Source organism: Heterostelium album, assembly GCF_000004825.1.
Source record: "Heterostelium album PN500 unplaced genomic scaffold PPL_contig12, whole genome shotgun sequence".
In the NCBI taxonomy this organism is placed as follows: domain Eukaryota; phylum Evosea; class Eumycetozoa; order Acytosteliales; family Acytosteliaceae; genus Heterostelium; species Heterostelium album.
Genome location: NW_008805089.1, coordinates 875,144 through 894,886, shown reverse-complemented (window position 1 = coordinate 894,886; position 19,743 = coordinate 875,144). Strand labels below are relative to the sequence as shown.

General features: G+C 33.6%; 4 protein-coding genes across 4 annotated transcripts; 2 read left to right on the top strand and 2 right to left on the bottom strand.

Annotated features, from left to right (window-relative positions):
- Window positions 1–844: 844 nt before the first annotated feature.
- On the top strand, window positions 845–5,946 carry PPL_05594 (uncharacterized protein; the record flags this gene model as incomplete). The annotated part of the gene is made up of 11 exons (XM_020576471.1): window positions 845–1,298; window positions 1,371–1,613; window positions 1,693–2,097; window positions 2,204–2,372; window positions 2,437–2,474; window positions 2,576–2,882; window positions 2,955–3,152; window positions 3,594–3,655; window positions 3,918–4,622; window positions 4,683–4,919; window positions 5,003–5,946. 11 exons carry the CDS (start codon window positions 845–847, stop codon window positions 5,944–5,946), a joined length of 3,762 nt encoding a protein of 1,253 aa, XP_020433720.1.
- A 122-nt stretch (window positions 5,947–6,068) lies between these two features.
- Window positions 6,069–9,105, bottom strand: kif10 (kinesin family member 10; the record flags this gene model as incomplete). Its single annotated transcript, XM_020576470.1, has 6 exons — window positions 6,069–6,150; window positions 6,225–6,588; window positions 6,650–7,078; window positions 7,137–7,388; window positions 7,465–8,712; window positions 8,799–9,105. The coding sequence occupies 6 exons, from the start codon at window positions 9,103–9,105 to the stop codon at window positions 6,069–6,071; spliced, it is 2,682 nt and encodes an 893-aa protein (XP_020433719.1).
- Window positions 9,106–10,603: 1,498 nt separating this feature from the next.
- PPL_05592 (uncharacterized protein) lies at window positions 10,604–14,874 on the top strand (the record flags this gene model as incomplete). The annotated part of the gene is made up of 9 exons (XM_020576469.1): window positions 10,604–11,615; window positions 11,961–12,163; window positions 12,258–12,577; window positions 12,668–12,917; window positions 13,134–13,505; window positions 13,604–13,849; window positions 14,222–14,259; window positions 14,336–14,606; window positions 14,677–14,874. The coding sequence occupies 9 exons, from the start codon at window positions 10,604–10,606 to the stop codon at window positions 14,872–14,874; spliced, it is 2,910 nt and encodes a 969-aa protein (XP_020433718.1).
- A 124-nt stretch (window positions 14,875–14,998) lies between these two features.
- On the bottom strand, window positions 14,999–19,412 carry PPL_05591 (uncharacterized protein; the record flags this gene model as incomplete). The annotated part of the gene is made up of 2 exons (XM_020576468.1): window positions 14,999–18,408; window positions 18,485–19,412. The coding sequence occupies 2 exons, from the start codon at window positions 19,410–19,412 to the stop codon at window positions 14,999–15,001; spliced, it is 4,338 nt and encodes a 1,445-aa protein (XP_020433717.1).
- Between the last annotated feature and the right edge of the window lie 331 nt (window positions 19,413–19,743).

Below are 19,743 nucleotides of genomic sequence, written 5' to 3'. Positions count from 1 at the left end.
TGAATTATTTTAGTTCAACACTCACTTATATATATTTCACATAAAATTTTTATTTTTATTTTTAAATTTATTTTTTGTTACCACACGAATAATGAACATTCAATATTAATTTTTTATATTAATTAATTATCTAAATGGGGTTAGTTTATGTATTAATTCTACGTGAATGTAATTTCAACACACATATATTTTACGAATGTTCCAAAAGAAGGGGGTAATATATAAAATGAAATTTCATTATTATTTAATTTTTGAGATGTAGATCTATAATAGTTGTTCAAAAATAAAAACAACTTTACTTTTAACTTTTAAAATATAAACAAAAATAAAATAACAATAGAAAGATACATATAATAACAATAGGATAGTATAATAAATAATCTAAGATTAACACTTTCACACTTAAGTATTGCATATATCTAATTAAATTCTTGTAGTATATCCTTCACACATCAATATCAATTATATATTCATTATAATTAGTTTAAATATTCAAATATTATAAATAATGAGAATTAAAAGTAGTACTTTGCCATACTTTGGCATTGGATTCATTCTATTATGTATTATATTAAATTTACAAGTTTCAATGGGAGAAACACCCGATGAAATAATAAACAGAATATCGAAAGAGAACTATCAGAATCTGGTAGAGAGTAGTAGAGATAATGATATTTTCCATAGTTTTTTTCAACTAAATAAGGATAGTGGGTCCGATGGTCACCTTCCTAATCATCAATGTAAACACGACCATTTCGCATCCAGCTTGAAGGAGAAGATGCTGTCAACACTCCAGACCAAAGGTCTAAAGAGTGGTGAGAGCACCATCCAAAAGTCAAACAAAATGGTTCAACAAGCTCAAGAAACTGGCAATCGTGGACCCATCCGTATCAAGTTTGATACCTCTCAGATTATGACCGATCCTTATGCCTGTCATGAAGCTGGTGACAGAATTCAAACTGGTCTAAGTCCACATTCGCAAGCCGGTAACTATGGAGATCTACCAGAGTGTACTTCCGATGGTGATGATCCATGTATCTATGTCTGTAAAGACTACGATGTAATTACACCTGCTCTATTCAATGTAACCCAATCTATTCTCGATTCAATGTCAAAGATCTTTAGCAGTTTAATTTTGGTTGATCAGGCACCCGTACTCCAACTTAGTCAATATGCCTACGATGCCTTTGGTGGACAATGTTCCTACGGTGTAAATATTCCAAAGACTGCTGTTTCTCCTGGTATTCCAGATACTGATTTGATAGTCTATGTAACCATTAGACCACCAACATCTAACAGTAAGTAATTTGTTTATTAAAAATTATTATTAATAATAATATTAATATTTTCTTACTTTTTTATTTATAAAGATATTATTGCTTATGCTATGGCATGTAATTATGATGTAATTGATGCAAGTGGTGTATATGGAAGACCATTGGCTGCCAATATCAATTTCAATCCTTACTACTATCGTAATTTCGTTGGTACAAATAGAGACGAGTTCACTTATAACCAATATATCAGAGTTGGTATTCATGAAATGATTCATGCTCTCGGATTCAGTAGTACATTTTATGATTCTTTCGTAAAGCCAGATGGTGAATATTATAGTAAGTAAAAGATTGAATATATTTTTTTACTTTTAAGATAGTAGATAATTAATCAATTATAACTTTAATATTAATATAGGTGCTGCTAGAACTGTAAAGAGATCGGGTACCACTCCAGATGGTAAAACTTATAGTTATTCAAAGGCTGTCATTGACTCACCAAATGTTGTTAGCTTTGTAAAAGATCATTATGCATGTGGAACTGCATCTTATGCCGAGTTGGAAGATGCTGGTGGTAGCGGTACAGCTGGTAGTCATTGGGAAACTAGAACTGCTGGTGAGGAAATTATGGTTGGTTTTGCTAGTCCAGTCGCTCCAATCACCAATCTTACATTGAGTTTACTCAAGGATACCGGTTGGTACGACATCAACTATGATAGAGCTGAACCATTAATTTGGGGTAAAGGTCTTGGATGTGATTTCCTTGACAATTGTTATGAATACACATGGAACTTCCAAGGATACTTCTGTAAAAAGACAGGAGGTAACTATAACTTTAAAGAAGAAATTATTGAAAATGATGAATTACATAGAGTCCAATTGGCAATCATCACAATTATTACTTTAACCTTTTTATTATTTTTTTTTAGCATTATGCTCAAGTCCAACCAACTATTTATCAAAAATCAGGATTCATTTACATTCAATTCAAAGTTCAATTCAATCTTCTCCATTAATATTAAAAGGCAATCAAATATCTTCAAAAATACAATATGTTCAATCAATCAATCAATCAATCAAAGTAATGAGAACCATTAAGTTATATATATAAGAGTGTCATTTCCAGAAATGAAAATCAAATATGTGATTTAAATTATATTAGCATCTACCTTTCATCGATTAAATTCAGTAGAATTTGTGGTAACTAACTTGTTTAAACTTAATTAAATTATTTATCATTCGGATTAACTACACAAATCTTTTTTTCTCTCAATTCTTTTTCTCTTTTCTCTTATTTTTAGATATGAGATGTACTGGTACAAGAATGGGTAAAGGACTGTGTGTAATCGAAGATTATAGTAGCAGTCTGCCACGTCCATACCAGCATTTCAAGGATGATGCTCAAGGAGGTATAAACGAAGCTGCCGATTATTGTCCTTTCTACCAAGTTTCCAAGTCACTTCCACTTACTCAATGGTGTGGAGATACCTCTCAACTATCTAATTTGGATTCTTCAGTTGGTGAAATCTTTGGCGAAAGTTCAAGATGTTTCGAATACAGAGCCGATGCCAAGTCCAATCAAACTGATATGGCATGTTGGCCAATGCAGTAAGTGTTTAATTCTTAAATTTAATTATATTCTTTAAATTTATTAATTTTTTTAAAAATCATCATTTACAGATGTGCTGGTACCAAAGTTCAAATTCAAGTAGCCGGTACATGGGTAACATGCGAAAAGGACGGTCAAGTACTCAGTGTAAACAATATATATGTTGTATGTCCAGAAGGTTTCCCAGAGTGTGGCGGTTCGGCCAATTACATTGACATTGACAACAATAATTCATCAGCAACCATATATTCTGATATCACAAGATTTTTGTTCATTACAATATTATGTATACTTTTACTATAGATATAAATTATAACATTAAAATAAAATTTAAAATCAAAAGATCTTGTATACATTAATCTAAAAATAAAAAAGTCGAAATATTTGTGATTATTGGTGACGAATAATCATGTTTCTGGTGATGAATATGTATCTCATGTTGTATTAAAATTTAAAAACTAAATACTTTCACACACTCACACTATGCACAAAGAGTGTGTGAATGTGAGTTGTTTGTGTATGTGTGTAGATTAAAACAATTGAACAATCAATAATTTGTTTGATTGTTACAACTCTTTGTTAATAAAAGACATTGGTTATGTATATACATCATTAAAAAAAAAGTGTCAATTTATTATTCTTTTGGATAGTTGTTGAAGAAATATGTGAGCTGTGATGATAGGCTGTTTTTTTTATTTTAAATTATAAAGGAAATTATTATTCATTGACGATGAAAGTGCGATTATCATTAATTATATAAATATTGACACTGGTTACTAAAACAAACAAAAAACAACAAATTAATTTAATTTAATTAATATATTGTTATTGTTTATTGTTTTTCTCATAAAAAAAAAAAAGGATAGATAGATAAAGAAAAAGATATTTATATAATTAATTTTATTTATATATATAAAATACATTAATAAAAAAAAAATATGAAATTATTATTTTTTTATTTTATTTTTGTTGTTTTATTTGGATTTCCATTGTTTTGTCATGTTCTGATCACAAACATAATGAATTCAATATAGTAGATAATATAGTACAAAGACAATCGTTTTTGAAATTTCAAAATATAAAAAGTGATATTAACGATGGGTTATTTAATGGTAAAGAATCAAGTGTATATACTCCACTTCCAAGCTACAAATGTCAGCATGAAAGATTGGTTGATAAATGGAAGAACCATTATTCAACCGATGGTTTGACTCATTACGATGATCACCTACATCATCAACACCGACAACAAAAACAACAATCTTTGATGAAGATGGTCTCGCAACAGTCAATGGATTCCACATCATCTCATACCATTAGAATTCTATTCAATACAACTTACTTGGAGAACGATCCCTACAGTTGTAGCTATGTCGGTCAGAAGGTGATGGTCGGCGACAGTTCAACTCCCACAGGAAAAGTTGTTACCAATGCTTGCACAGACGATGGCGCATCCAATGAATGTATATATACCTGCCAGCAGCAGGATATTCTGAATGTTGACTTGCGATCGTTAATCAATCAATACATCATACCAACAATCAAGTCTTCACTTGAGAACTACATTAACATTCCAGAGTATCAGTCACCGGATGTACTCAAACTATCTACCATCTGTGCAACTCTAACCAAAGGACAGTGTATCTATGGTGTTCAAATTCCTCACAACTATCTAACTCCTGGTATTGCCAATTATGATATGGTTATTTGGGTAACTGCAAGACCTGCAAGTTCTAAAGGTAAATATTAAGATTATTATTATATTATCATAAGAATATTAATATATTTTATATAAATAGAAACAATTGCATATGCACTACCATGTAATCAAAACATTTATACTAATGGAAGATATGGTAGACCTTTGGCTGGTTCTATCAATTTCAATCCTTTGTTTTTTACACCATTTATCAAGTCATCGAATAAATTTACATTCAATGAATACATCCGAGTTGGTATTCATGAGATGACTCATGCTCTTGGTTTTACTTCAACTTTATATAATTCCTATTTAGATAGTCATGGTAATTTCTATGGTAAGTATAGTTTATTAATAATGATAGTCTATTAGTTACAAATTTTTTATTGATCTATTTGCTTGCTTATTTCTATTTTATAGATGCTTCAACTGTTATTACTAAAAAAGGTGTAACACCATCGGGTAATTCCTATTCATATCAAAAATATGCAATCGATTCACCAAATGTTGTTAATTTCATTAAGCAACACTATCAATGTGATAGCATAAGGTATGCAGAGTTGGAAGATTCTGGTGCTGCTGGAACTGCTGGTAGTCATTGGGAAAAGAGAACTGCCGGTGAAGAATATATGATTGGCTATGTATCACCAATTGCACCAATCACTAATTTGACACTGGCATTGTTACAAGATACCGGTTGGTATCACATTAACACAACAGGTGCAGAAACACTAGTTTGGGGTAGAAATCTGGGTTGTTCTTGGCTGATAGACCAGTGTTCCGCCCAAACTTGGAACTATCAAGGTTACTTCTGCGAACAGAGTGGTGCTGTTGGATGCTCGCCAACCAGAGTCGGTAAAGGAATGTGCGGCAAGACTGCATTCACACAATCGTTACCTGCTCAATACCAGCATTTCGCTACTAGCAATGTTGGTGGTGTCGATGAAGTTGCTGACTATTGTCCTTACTATCAGGTATTCTCCAATCAGAAACAAACATACTATTGTGGCGATACTTCGAATTCAGGTGACAGCTCTGTTGGTGAACAATTTGGTACAGAGAGTAGATGCTTTGAGTTTGCAAAAGGTTCAGCTGTAGGACAGGCTTGTTGGCAACATAGATGTGTAGACACTCACGTTGAGATCAATATTAAAGGAACATGGGTGGCATGTAGTAGCAACTCAACCACAGTGACTGCTAATGGTGTCACTGTGATCTGTCCAGTGGGTGGATTTGCAGAGTGTAACGGTGTCCCAATACAAGTTTTAGTTCAAGATTCATCATCAGCTATTTCATCGAGAGTCCAACGGAATCATTTAATTGCACTATCAATGGTTATGCTTTTAGTAAAGTTTTTTATATAATCAACAATAACTACATAGATAGATAGATAATAGATAGAAACTTTTATATTTTTTTTTTCAAATAATATATAGATATTTTATTCTTTTTTTTTTAAATAAGTCGAGGTGTATATTCCATCCAGTTACTTCACCTTCTTAGTGGCAACGAGTGATGTTGGTACTTTCTTAGTGATAATAATTCTTGTTTTCATTGGTCTAAGAGTTCTTTTTAATAGGAATAATAATAAAATTAATATTCGATTCATATTTTAAATAATTAATACTTTATGTTTACTTACTTTTGATTATCAATATTGTTGTTTTCTTCAATATTGATTTGTTGATTGTTCTCGTCGGGAGTGATGGTAGGTGGTTGGTGATTTGGATTGAACTTTACTCGTTTAACAGCATCTGTATTACCATTTACTGCTAAATTTGAATTGATTGTTGGTTGTAATGTTTTGGTTGAATTGGTTGGTTGTGGCTTAGAGATTGGTTGAATAGGTTGGTGTTGAGTTAAAATTGGATTACTTTGTAGAGGTTGTTGTGGGATACGTTTTAATTGTACAGATGTTTGTGAAATACCAAGTGGACGAAGTTGTCGAACAGGTTTAGCGGCTGGAGGTTGTTCAGGTACCTGGTTATTATTTGAAACTTGAATAGCTACATATATTGATTAATATTATATTTTCTTCTTTTTTTTTTTCTTTTTTTTGTTACTTACCTTCTAAAATAGTTCGACTACCAGGTTTATTAGATTGTAGTGTTGGTTTCTTCAAAACTCTGGGTTGTTCCTCCATTGGACTATTGCTATCTTGATCCAAAACTCTTTTCTTTGTTAAAGTCGGTACCAAATTAGCTGCTGGTGCTGGAGTTTTCTTTAATATTGATTTAGGTTGTCGAACTGGTTGTGGTTGTTGTTGAACTTTTTGTTGAACTGGTTGTTGTTTCTGTTGTTGAAGTGGAGGTGATTGTTGATCTTCATTCTGAGAAGAATTTAATTGTTGTTGAACTAGTTGGTGTTGTTGTTGTTTTTGCTTTGGTAATTTCTTTGCTGACGAATCACCACCATTCATATATCTATTTCTCAATTTCGAACATATCAAAAAATTATTTACAAACTCTACAGGTATACTTGTATTTGGAACATTATCTAAATTAAAAAGTTAGTAAATGAATTTATAAAAATATATATATTATTATTTTTTTACCATTAATAATTCTCCAACCCTCAGTGAGAGCACTATATAAAACATCGATAGCCTGACAATGATTTTTCTCCAACTGGGCCATTTCATTGATTCTTTCCTGTTGTGATTTATTCTGTTTGAGGAACTTGTCACTAATATCCCATCTATCCAACTCCAAACTGGCAGCTCTTGCCTGTTGAATCAAATAGTTTTGATATTTTTGGCATTTAATATTGGATGGTAAGTCCAATTGTAATTTCTTTCTCCAAGTATCTATAAATAAAGAATGTTAATATTAGTATTCGAATGAATTTATGAATCTAAAAAATATAAATTATGTATAATTTACCCTTTTCATTTAAATCTACTTGAATCTCTGATTGTTTAGTTTCAATAGATTGTAATTCTTGTTTCTTTTGTAGGTATTCCTCTTTTAACTCCTTAACTATCTCTGCCTTATCTGGATCGTTGAGGAATGTATTAATTATCGATCTACTGTTATCCATAGCCGATTGGATTTGTTCGGCTTGGTCATCGAGACAACTTTGCATCTTTTTCAGATTGAGCGTTTCATTGAGATTTTGGTTGATTTCGTCTGAAATCTGGTTGACATAGGTATCATCGAACGTTGAATCCATAAGAGTACTACCATTCATAGAGTTATTATGGTGATTATTGTTATTATTACTATCCTCCATATCGCTTGCCTCTATTTCACCTCTATCCGATAGTTTATATTTTAGAGAACGAATCTCCTCTCTTAGCTCTTTGATAATCTCTGTGTACTGACTGAGATGAGTGTTTACGTTGAGTACATTCTTGGCGACACGTGTCTTGATGTCTTTGGCACGATTGGCATACACCAGTGTGTTGTGTGTCTCTTCGTAGGATGTCGAGTTTGGACTGATATTGGCGATCATGACGGTCTTGCAATTTCCACCTAGACTGTCCTTGAGGATTCTGGTCAGCTTCGAGTCACGGTACGGAATGTATTGTCCGGGCTTACCGGCGAGTGCATTTATACAGTTGGCAAGCGAGAGCAACGATTTGTTGATATTGGCACCTTCGACTAGTCTGACGCCGCGATTCATTGTTTTGGCGGCACGCTCACTTCCAGCGAGATCGATCAGCGATAGTTTTCCGCTGGTGACATTGCCACTGGTGTTTGCAGAGCGAATAAACACCTGGAGAATGGCATGTGAACGAGATGACACTTTATTGACGTTGGTAGGCGATTGCTTACGATTGGTGTTTCCAAACTCCAGCATTTTAAAGACCTCGTTCGATGATGTCGGATAACGCTCTGTGAGGTCGGCTACTACCACCTGACGGCTGGCGTCCTCTCGCAGTCCCAGAGGCTTACTGTCATTCACCAGCAGATCGTATATATTCTCATTGTAGATCTCCAGATAGGACATAGAAATCTTTAGTTTATTATTGTTCTTCTCGACCTCCTCAAAGAGATCGCGCATAGTCAACACCATGACACCAGGTCCACTCTTTTCATTGCCAATCATCGTATGAGTTTTACCTGCTCCAGTTGCTCCATAAGCAAAGACAGTTGCATTGAATCCATTTACCACATATTTTATAACATCTAAAAAAATCATTATATTAATAATTAATTCAGTCAGTCAGTTTGTGTCTTTCTAAAATAATAAATAATCAATAATAATTATTCACCTTTTGTTGTATTTTCGAAAACTTCTTTTTGTGTGGCGAATTGATCAAATACACGATCGAATATGAAACGTTGTTCAGAGTCATTCTGCGAGTGTTGTCGTAGTCGGATGGAAGGTGGTGATACAGTGTCGAGTGTAATTACATTACTATCGACCACTCTGACAACTGTTTTTGTAGCACGATCGTTTATCTCCTCTTCAGTCTCTGGTCTGACTCTTATAGCTACAAATATATTACTACTTCCATTTCCAGTACTAATATTACTAGTATTATTATTATTGCTGTTGTTGTTGTTATTTTTAAACATAACTTTCTATATTTTTGTTTCGAAAACTAACTATTGAACTAAACTATTCATTGAACTGACCAAATTTAACTGAATTATTATAAACTTTAAATATATCTTAAAACAAACAAACAACTAAAAAAAAATAATTAAATAATAAAATAATGTTTGAAACTTAATTCTAAACTTATTTTATTTTAAAATAATTGTATATCTATTATTCAAAAAAAAATTGATTGATACTATTCATATCTGTTCATTTTTAATTAACTTTTAAATTTTAAAAATGTTAACGGACAAATTCAAAAAAATAGGCGCCTTTTCATTGTCATTTTAAAATTTTAAATTTTGGGGTTAAAACTTTTTTAAATGTTTAATTAAGAAAATTCATATTATGTTTTTTAATTTATAAATTTTGTATTTGTCATTTTAATAATTCTAAAAAAAAAAAAAAATAAATAGATTTACTTTGATTAACTAGTTTTTAACTTATTTTTAAAAACATAAATGTTGTTTGTTTTTTTATTTTTTATAGTTTCCATAAAAGGGGGGCACTTATTATTAAAAACTAAAATAGTTGAAAAAAGTCAGACAACCATTTTAACCCCCATATGGTTATCCCGAAAATTAAAAATAAATTGGAACAACATGAATTCAAGTTGGTTTTTAATTACAGTAATTTAATTTTATTTTTTTTGGATTTTCAATTCTACAACAACAACACACGAGAATATTAAAAAGTGTATATACAACCCATTCAATCTGTAATCTGTAATTTCTTATTTTAAACAACCTCAGAACACATATTATACCACACCGATACTGTACAGACACTCCATTTTTTGAAAGTATGAACAAACTATCTTAGAAAATAAAATTACCACAATTTAATTTAGATTTCAATTGGACTTGTGCTATCATTTCAAACACCACCAAAGAAAAAAAAAGAACACTATAACCTCTACAATATCAAAAACCAAAACCATTGAAGATCGAATACCACTCGTATACTTTACAATTAAAGTTTCTTTAGATATTTCTATTTGACAATAGATTTAAAGAAACAACACTTTTATTCCACAAAAACAAAAAGAGTTTAACACTCCCTTTTAACTTTTAAGCCAAAACTCAGAGTTTTTCCACATTCTTTTTTTGTAAATAATTTATTTATTAAATGTTAGTGTAGAACTAGTCAAAATCCATATCAACTAACATACTAAGAATATTAATAGTCCTAAGAAAATATATATTTTAGTAGTTGTATAATAAATAGATAGATAGTATTAGAGAAATAAATAATACAAATATTTTACTAAACATATTTTCTATTTAAAACTATTTTAATTAATTTATTTATTTATTTTTAAATCTAATTACTTAAATTTAGATCTATTAAAATTTTATAATATATTTATTTTTTATTTATTTGTTTATATTTTTTATTTATTTATTTTTATCATTTTATTATTATTTAAATTTAAAAAATAATTTTTTTATTAAAATAAATATTATTATAATAATGGCAGAGGATGATGTATTTATTACCAATCAAAACTTTGAAGAAAGTTTGTTGAACAATGCAGAGAATAATGAAATAGTTCAGAGTAAATTAATGAAGAGAAATAAAAAGGGTAGAAAGAAATCTGCTGCTCAGAAATTAAAGGAAAAGATGAACGATTCCGATTCAGCCTACCAGGAATTGGCAGATTCAGGGAAAGAAAAAGAGATCGTTTTAAACGTTGTGGACGATGGATCGGTTACACTCAAGAAGGAATCGGATATCAGTATTGATGATTCATTGAAACTGGACGAGTCGCCACCGGAAGTTCATCGTGAAGTTCACAATGCAGTATTGACCACCGCCACCCAAGATGGACCATCCCTAGAAGAGTATGAAGACGACAAGGAAGATGGATCCAACATTGTTTTCCAAGAGACTCCAGTCAATGAGCGTATCACTCTGCCACTGTCTCTCGAGAAGAAGGAATTCAAGTCGTCGCCATCGCTGGTCGCCTCCAATTCACGTGTAAATTCGCCAGCTCTCAACTCACCGAGAATCATTGGAGCAAGATTTGCCATTGATCCCAGCAACAATCCAATCGATCTCAACAACAATAACAGCAGCAACAACAACAACAACAATGCAACCAAAGATCAGTTCACTACTATTCCTTATAGTCCAACTATCAAACCTTATAGCACTGCGTCCAATTCGTCAGAGTCAGAGCTACCGTTCTTCCAACCGGATCAGCTACCGGCAGCATCCAACAATCGCTTCGGAGGATTCAACCGTTCGATCACAGAGAATCTAGAACACGTGCCACTGGACAACAGTCGATTCGCAACAGTAACTCACTCCACACAGAGCAACCCACTGACAACAACAACCACCAACAACAACACCACAGTGATACCAATGGTGGAAGTGGACATTCTCCCAGAGATCGGTGCCGCCAACGGAGCAGAGGAGATCGAAGTACCGGAAGTTACACGTCCCGCCAACAAAATAGATGCATTCCCAATCGTACTTTGTATAATATGCTTTTTAGTTCTAGTAGGTGTATCATTAGCAATTTTCTTACTTTAAATAACTTTAACTATTTAAATTGATTAAATAAATCAATGAACAGTTTTCAAAAAACAAAAATATTTATAAATAAAATAAAATAAAAAAAGAACAAAAACTATTTTAAAAAAAAAAAAAAAAAAAAGAAAAAAATTGAACTACAAAAATAAGTTATCATTTTTTGTGGTTTATCTCTATCTATTTTATTTAATTTAAATATATTTCAACAGATAAGATAAGATAAGATAAGATCGAATGAAGTTGAGAGAGATCATATCATTGCTTCAATCTAATCCACTATTTAATGGAGTGGTGGCTCAGCCTGTGCCATTGAAGATTGAAAACATTAGCAATGATGAACACTACTTTCTCAAACCAAAGAATCTTATATCGATAGACAATCAATTTCAAGAGATCTACTATCTATCTCCAAAGACAAGAAAACTCTTTGTCATTAGAATAGAATATTCACTTGAGAATAATATTGATACTGTTTATACTATTAAATATCAAGTTTGTATTAAATTAATATGTTGATTGTTACAACCAACCTATTATGAACTTATTATTAATAATATACTCTCTTTATCTCTATCTGTCTCAATAGGAATTGATTATAAATATTGATTTCGATGTTTTTAGAATAGTATTAAATGATAACTCTAGATATCTATGTTTGATTGGTAATTTCAAATGGTGTTTGGTCGATTTGAATCCTTCGATGCGTTCTTCATTCTTTCAGAGTAAACCAACCAACATCTATAGCGATATAAACACAGAGGAATATACATCAATCAAATGCAATACAATCTTTTTAGACAACAGTTTACTAAAGTTCAAAGATCTATCGATAAACATCCTTCAAATCGATTGGCATCCACTAAGTAACACTCATCTTTTAGTTTTATATTCAAACAATCAATTAAAGTAAGTAAATTAAACAACAATAATAATCGTTCTTTAAAAACAAAATGTTAACATATTAATTAATTTAAACATAATTATAAACGTCTATAGGTTATTCAATACAAATCATATTATAGATAATAATAATGATAGTAGTAGTAGTAATAGTAACAATGTTGAATATGAACAGGTATTCAATCTTGCAAAACTTTATATTCATACTGGCGATTCTCTGCATAAACCAGCCGGTACTTCAACTACCAATAGTGTAAAGATAGGCAATGTTAAATCATTCTGTTTCGGATCGTTGATAAACTACTGGTCGAGATTCTCTGTTTATCTTTTAGATAGCAGAGACTATGTATATTGTCTGTGTCCGGTGGTGCCAGACAACTGCTTGCTAGACACTCAGTATCTAATGAACCTGTACAAGTCGTTGATAGTTCTAAAGTCTGAGAATCAAAAGAACTCCAACTACTACGATAATATTCTAAAGTGGATGTTGTTGTCCACTCATTCAAAGTCGGTCGATTCGTTCACCAACCGACTACACATGAATCAATGGATCAAGTTCAAGTCGATCTACAACAGCACAGAGCATTTCTACGAGCCGATACTCCAGCGAATCTCATTGGATTTGCAATCGTCATCTCGAGACTCACCGTCGTATCGAGCCATCGGATATTCTATTCACCACTTTTCTTCGTTGGCTTCCAACTACAACTTTGAGGAGGGCACATCGGAGCAGCACTACAATATTGGAACCGACAGAAACACAGAGGAGAATAACAATCTTATTAGCGACAGAAAGATTTCTAATGAATATAATATACATTTGCCATACTCATTGTTAATCGTTAGAAAAGATGGAACCATCGACATCACTGTTTCCACCAATGAATCATTACCAATCTGGTCAATGACCAACGGATATCCAAAATATGATAATGTAAATATCTATCCAACAACAACAACGACAACAACAACAACAACAACATTCATTTATGAATTCTTTATACTAATAATATTCTATTATTAATAATATAGGATTGTCAATATATTCAATTAAGTAAATATTCAAAATTAGATCTTGAACTACCAGAGAAATGTAGAGTTCCACCGACTTCAGTGGAACACTATACATCATTTTCATATCCAGGTATCTTTGTAGATCAATTGAATGAATGTGTCTATGTCTATTATAATTGTGGTGTCAATGTTGTGCAACTCCCATGGCTATCGACACTTGCTGTCATGCTCAATACCAACGTGCCAAACGATAGATTTGGAAATGTCTATCTCGAACCAACAACAATGTCCACCATTATCGTCACCAACCCAATCAGTCTAAACTCACCGTCTCCTATCATCTGTCTCGATATCATCAACGATATCAAGATTGGAAGATATCTGGTGACACTCTCGAACCGCGACCAATCATCGCCGATCATGTTTGATCTCAATGGGTTGGCACAACTATCATCGCTGCAATCCGCAAATGCTGAACTCACCAAGAACATCAATGACGACCTCTACAGATCACCACTCACCGATCTAATCACACCACCCAATCCCATTCCAAGACTACAGATCCCAAAGAACCTATCACTCAAGAACACACTTGCACTGGTTGCCAAAATCAAAGAAACTATTTACAATTATCAGCAATCTATTAATTTATTAGATGCAACCATTCAAACTAGGTAAGCAACTAACAAACAAACAAATTAACATAACAATACATTTTAATCAATGATTATTATTTACTTTTATATTTAGAGTTAAAACATTAGCACAAATATCAAAAGAACAACAAAAAACAGTACAAGAATTGAGAACCAATATAGAGGATATAAGAAATCGGCAAAACACACTCCAAGAATTGGTTACTGGTAAATGGGAGGAACAAAAGTTTTATCACGATCAAATCTCTGAATTGTCTGCTCAGTGCAACAGAAGTCTTCCTCTTTCATACGATGAACAAGAACTACGTTCTGAACTTCAGATGATGTCAAATAAGATTGAAATCTATAAAGATAAACTAAGCTATGTATGTATAAAGTATAATCTATTAAAAATAAATTACAAACTTTAAACTAACCAAACATAATACGATATAGTTTGATCAACAATTTAAATCAAAGAAGCAACAAATCGAAACAACTAAATTGAAATACTCTGATGAACCTCTATCAACAAAAGATCAACTCGATATTCAAAAGAAAATTAAGTTACAATCCAATAATATCAATGATTCTACACAACAATTAATTCAATTGACTAATGAAATTCAAGATTTGAAATTAAGATATAAATAAACAATTAAAATTAAAAAATAATTTTACAATTACACAATATTTTCTGATTTGTATATATGAGATTTTATGTATATATATTAAAATTTTATTATTACTATTATTTTTGTTTTTTTTTTTTTTATTATTATGAGTCGTATTTTTCGTCCATCATTAATTTATATTGAGGTGAATCCATTTCAACTGGGTGATGATATCTTTTAGTCATCGACTTATTGATTAGGTAATATGCAAGTAAACCAATAAATGAAACACCAATGGTTACACCTATGATGATACCTGCCAATGCTCCTCCACTTAACTTTGAACTTCTTGGTTTCTCTGTTGGTGCAATACACTGTTTTACAGAGATGTTGGTGTAATGAATGGAACAGTGGAAGTTGGATTCGATTAAGACTGTGTAGTTGGTATTGTATAAGAGGTCGGTGATGCTGATTGCATTGCTGGCGGTTGAGTTTACTGAATATTTCTTGCCATCCAAAATGTTGGAACTGTTGGAGATTGTTATAGTATATAATGTGAGTGGTGTGGTGATGTTTCTGTTTCCACCGTTGATTGTTATGAAAACTGTGCTGCAATTCGATGTGTCAAAAGTGGCCTCGAAAGTTCCATAGTTCTTCTCAATGCTAACAGTGATCGGTGCAAACTTACGTCTGCAAACTGGATCTTTAATTTCTGCTGTCAATGAATAATCTCCTGCAGCAAGATGTGTCAAGTCCAGGTGTGTCGAGTTGTTGGTGCTGCTCAAGTTGAATTGAACGGTATCCAATGGATAACCGATTTGTGGTGTTAAGTATCCTTCAGACTCAAGGGAACATGTACCATATGCCAAATAAGAGAGCTCTGGGCTATACTGCGATGAAACAGAGACACTACTTGGAACTGCAGAAATACAGAATGGGTTCTGTAAAAGACTGAGCTTTGATTGATAGGTACCAGTGGCGAGATAATTAATGGCATTAGATGCTTTTGATTGACGACCAACCATTTGGTTGGCACCGTTGTAGAGTCTAGAATAATAGTTGTCACCAGAAGTCATTGTAACTTGTGCATTGAAACTACCTGGACATGTTTCACTTGTGACACTGTACGCGGATTGATTGACAAAGCTAGACAAACTCTCAAAGTTTGGAATGCTTACTGGAACTGATTTCAATCTACATCCAGTTGGTACATGTACAGCGGTAAATAGATATTGGGTATTGAATACCAATTGAGTGAATTCTCCCGTGGCTGACATGTCAATAGATTTACCTGCGCCACTAACTGGTGTGAGATAGGCATTGGTGTAACTTGTGTAATTGATGAGAAGTAATGCTCCATCTACCAATAGACACGATGGAGCTGTGAAACTGAAAGTTGGTACTGGCAATGATTCGGTTTGAGGAATTGATACAACTTGTGAAACTGTACAAACATTATTGTAGGTAATATTGAGGGTTAGGTTTTGGTTTCCTGCGAGTTGGAGAACATTCCATGTAGTTGGGTCGATATTATTGATATGTCCACTCGATGATTGGATGCTGGAAATGGTGACACCAGAACCTGAAACAATCTTTATCATTCCATCTTGATTCTCACATCCAGATGCATTCACAGGGGTAATAGTGAATGGATTCTGAATAGTTGGAACAACAACACTCTTGCTTACTTGACATTGATTCACTGTGATAGTGAATGTTTGCTCTCCTGTTGGTACATTTGAATAGATATTTCCTTGGGTTTCTTTATCATTGAGTTTAATGGATGTGATAGTGACTGCTTGGGTTGGATTTGATTGGAGAGTGGCTGTGAACTTGATGGTTGCATCGGCTGATTGATTGCATGAAGCAGCAGTAATTTGGTGATCAATTACATAAACTGGTGAGGTATCTAGACCAATGCTTCCATTACACTTTTCAGATATGAATTGGAGGGTATGAGAACCAGAGGTGACATTCCATCCCTTAAGTGCTGTATTGTATTCTTGGGTATCTAAAGTGACACTGGCCAAGTTGGTGATATCACCAATAACAACTAGAACTGGGATATCTGCTTGTCCACATGTATCTTGTAGTGGGTCGACTGTGTAGTCAATCTTGAATTCGTTGGTGGAGGAAATAGTGAAATTCAAACTGGCATCGGCAACACACAAGTCATAATATTTGACAACAGCACTGTGGGTTCCAGAGGCAAGTCCAGTGACCTTTGAGAAATTCGGTTGCTCTATACCATCTACCAATACCTTGGAAATATTAAAGTCTGGATCAGAGAACTCAACGATGCTATCCAATTGGTAATCACAGGTATTTGGCTGGTTAACTTTGACGATTGGAGCAGCGGTGGCTGGAGCAGGGTCGGTGGTGTTTGGTGATGTCCATATGGTGTGGATCTCACATCCAGAAGCACTTAGAAGCTCAACACGAATGGTCTGGTTTGGAGCAAAGCTATATGTGACATTGGAAACATCTGAAACTACTGTTGGATCAACGAAAAAGACAGCTGTACCATTGGAGCATGAGTTGGCATTCTTGGTGATACTAAACTTAATGATTGAAGAGTAATCTAGGTCTAGATTGAAATCGATTGGAATAGATCCACTTGGAACAGTGTAGCTGTCATTGCACTGGTTGGATTCACCAAAAGTGTATTGCATTGAGACAGTGACATTGGCAGTGGATGGAATGTCACTGAACAAACCATTCAATGGGGAATTAGTGGTGATAGTACCATTGTTATTGATTGTCAAACTCAATTGTTTGAAATCAGCATAGTTCTCTACCTCGAAGGAGTTGGCCTTACAAACTGTTGTGCTATTGGAAAAGGTGATGATAGGTGATGGTGAAACCACTTGGATTTCTCCAATGACTGAATCGGCAGCCAATGAACACTTTTCACTCTTTACAGTGTACTTGGCACCATAGGCAGAGGTAAAACTATTTTCGGTGAGTGTGACTGGTTTGTTATCTGCGGAGAAAATCTGAATACCTGGATAGCTTGTGTCAATTGTAACATTGGCAAATTGTTGTACGCATGCTGTCTTGTCTTCATTGGTTGACTGAGCAGTAACTGGAGTTTGTGAGTAGAAGAATGGATAAATGGTCTCGAGTGATTGGATGCTCAATTTCTCGGAGGAAGAACAACCATTGGAAGTGTAGGCCACTACGATATCGATACCCTTGTATAGTGCCAAAGTGAAGGAATTATTTGTCAATGGAACAGTGTTTACTGTGAACTGTGGATTTTCATCAAACTCCTTTGGTAATGTAACTTTAATTGTGGATTCTGCGGGACAAGATGATGGTGTGAAGATAAGTTGTATTTTTGGGCTAACTGAAACCAATTCAATATCAACAACTTGGGTTGTACATGTGTCAGAAGTTAAAGTCAGAGTGTGTTTACCGGCAGAGAGCTTATCAAAAGAGGTGGCATCTGCGGCAATAGGAGTACCATCGAGCGCAATGCTTTTATATTTTGTTGGGTTAATAATAGTAATCGAACCATCTTTGTTTCCACATGTCTCATGTTTGACAGTGAATTGTGGTGTTTCTTTATTGACTAGAAAAAATATTGGAAAGAAAAAATAATTAGTGTTGGTACATTTGGATCTGTGGTGATAATAAAAACAACTTACATAGACCATATTGGATAATAATATCTGTTTCATTAAGAGTTAATGGTTGGGTATATGTAACGGTGAGCTCATAGAGTCCTGGTGAAAGAGTGTATGGTGTGACAAGCTGTGTATTGTTGATAAAGAATTTGGCATTCTCTTGCTTAGATACTAACTGTCCAATTCCAAAAGAACAAACTGGTTGTACCAATTCAAAGAGAGTAAGTGTGTCAACTGGTGGTGTGGATGGTCCATCTCCTGTGGTACTTCCTCCGGTGGTTGAAGTTGTTCCTGTTGATGAACTACCTCCAGTAGTTGAGGTCGTATCTGTTGGACTTCCTCCGGTAGTCGAAGTTGCATCTGTTGTTGGATCTGTGGTTGAAGTTGTATCGGTTGGACTTCCTCCGGTAGTTGAAGTTGTACCTGTGGTTGAAGTTGTATCTGTTGTTGTGTCTGTTGTTGAGGTGGTAGAAGTTGTACCAGTGGTTGAAGCTGTATCTGTTGTTGGATCTGTGGTTGAGGTTGTGTCTGTTGGACTTCCTCCGGTAGTTGAAGCAGTGTCTGTTGTTGGGTCCGTGGTAGAGGTTGTATCGGTTGGACTTCCTCCGGTAGTTGAAGTTGTACCTGTGGCTGAAGTAGTGTCTGTTGTTGTGTCTGTTGTTGAGGTGGTAGAAGTTGTACCAGTGGTTGAAGCTGTATCTGTTGTTGGATCTGTGGTTGAGGTTGTGTCTGTTGGACTTCCTCCGGTAGTTGAAGCAGTGTCTGTTGTTGGGTCCGTGGTAGAGGTTGTATCTGTTGGACTTGCTCCGGTGGTCGAAGCAGTATCCGTTGTGGCTGTAGTTAAAGGATCTTGTGTTGTTGAATCATTTCCATCCTGTGCATTAATCGAAATTGTTGCGAAAAGAAAAGAAAAAACTAAAAATAATAATAGATATTGTTTGAATCTCATTTTAACTGTATATAAAAGGCATAAATATCACCTCTTTATTATTTATACTTGGATTCGACGGCAATATTAATAAATAACAAGGTTGTTGTTTCTTTTTTTTTCTCATAAAAGCCTTTTTTTTTTTTAATTTTCATTTTATTTTATTTTTTAATTTAAAAAATTTTGGACTAACTATTTAACTTGAGGGAGATACTGGTGGGGGATGGGGAAAAAAAATGAAAATAAAAAAAAAAAAAAAAACCGAGTGTGTGTTGTCGAGAGCACCCTTTCAAATAAATTTTGGATTGAAAATTTTTGGAGGTGCCTCCTCAGGTTATATTACAACAAAACA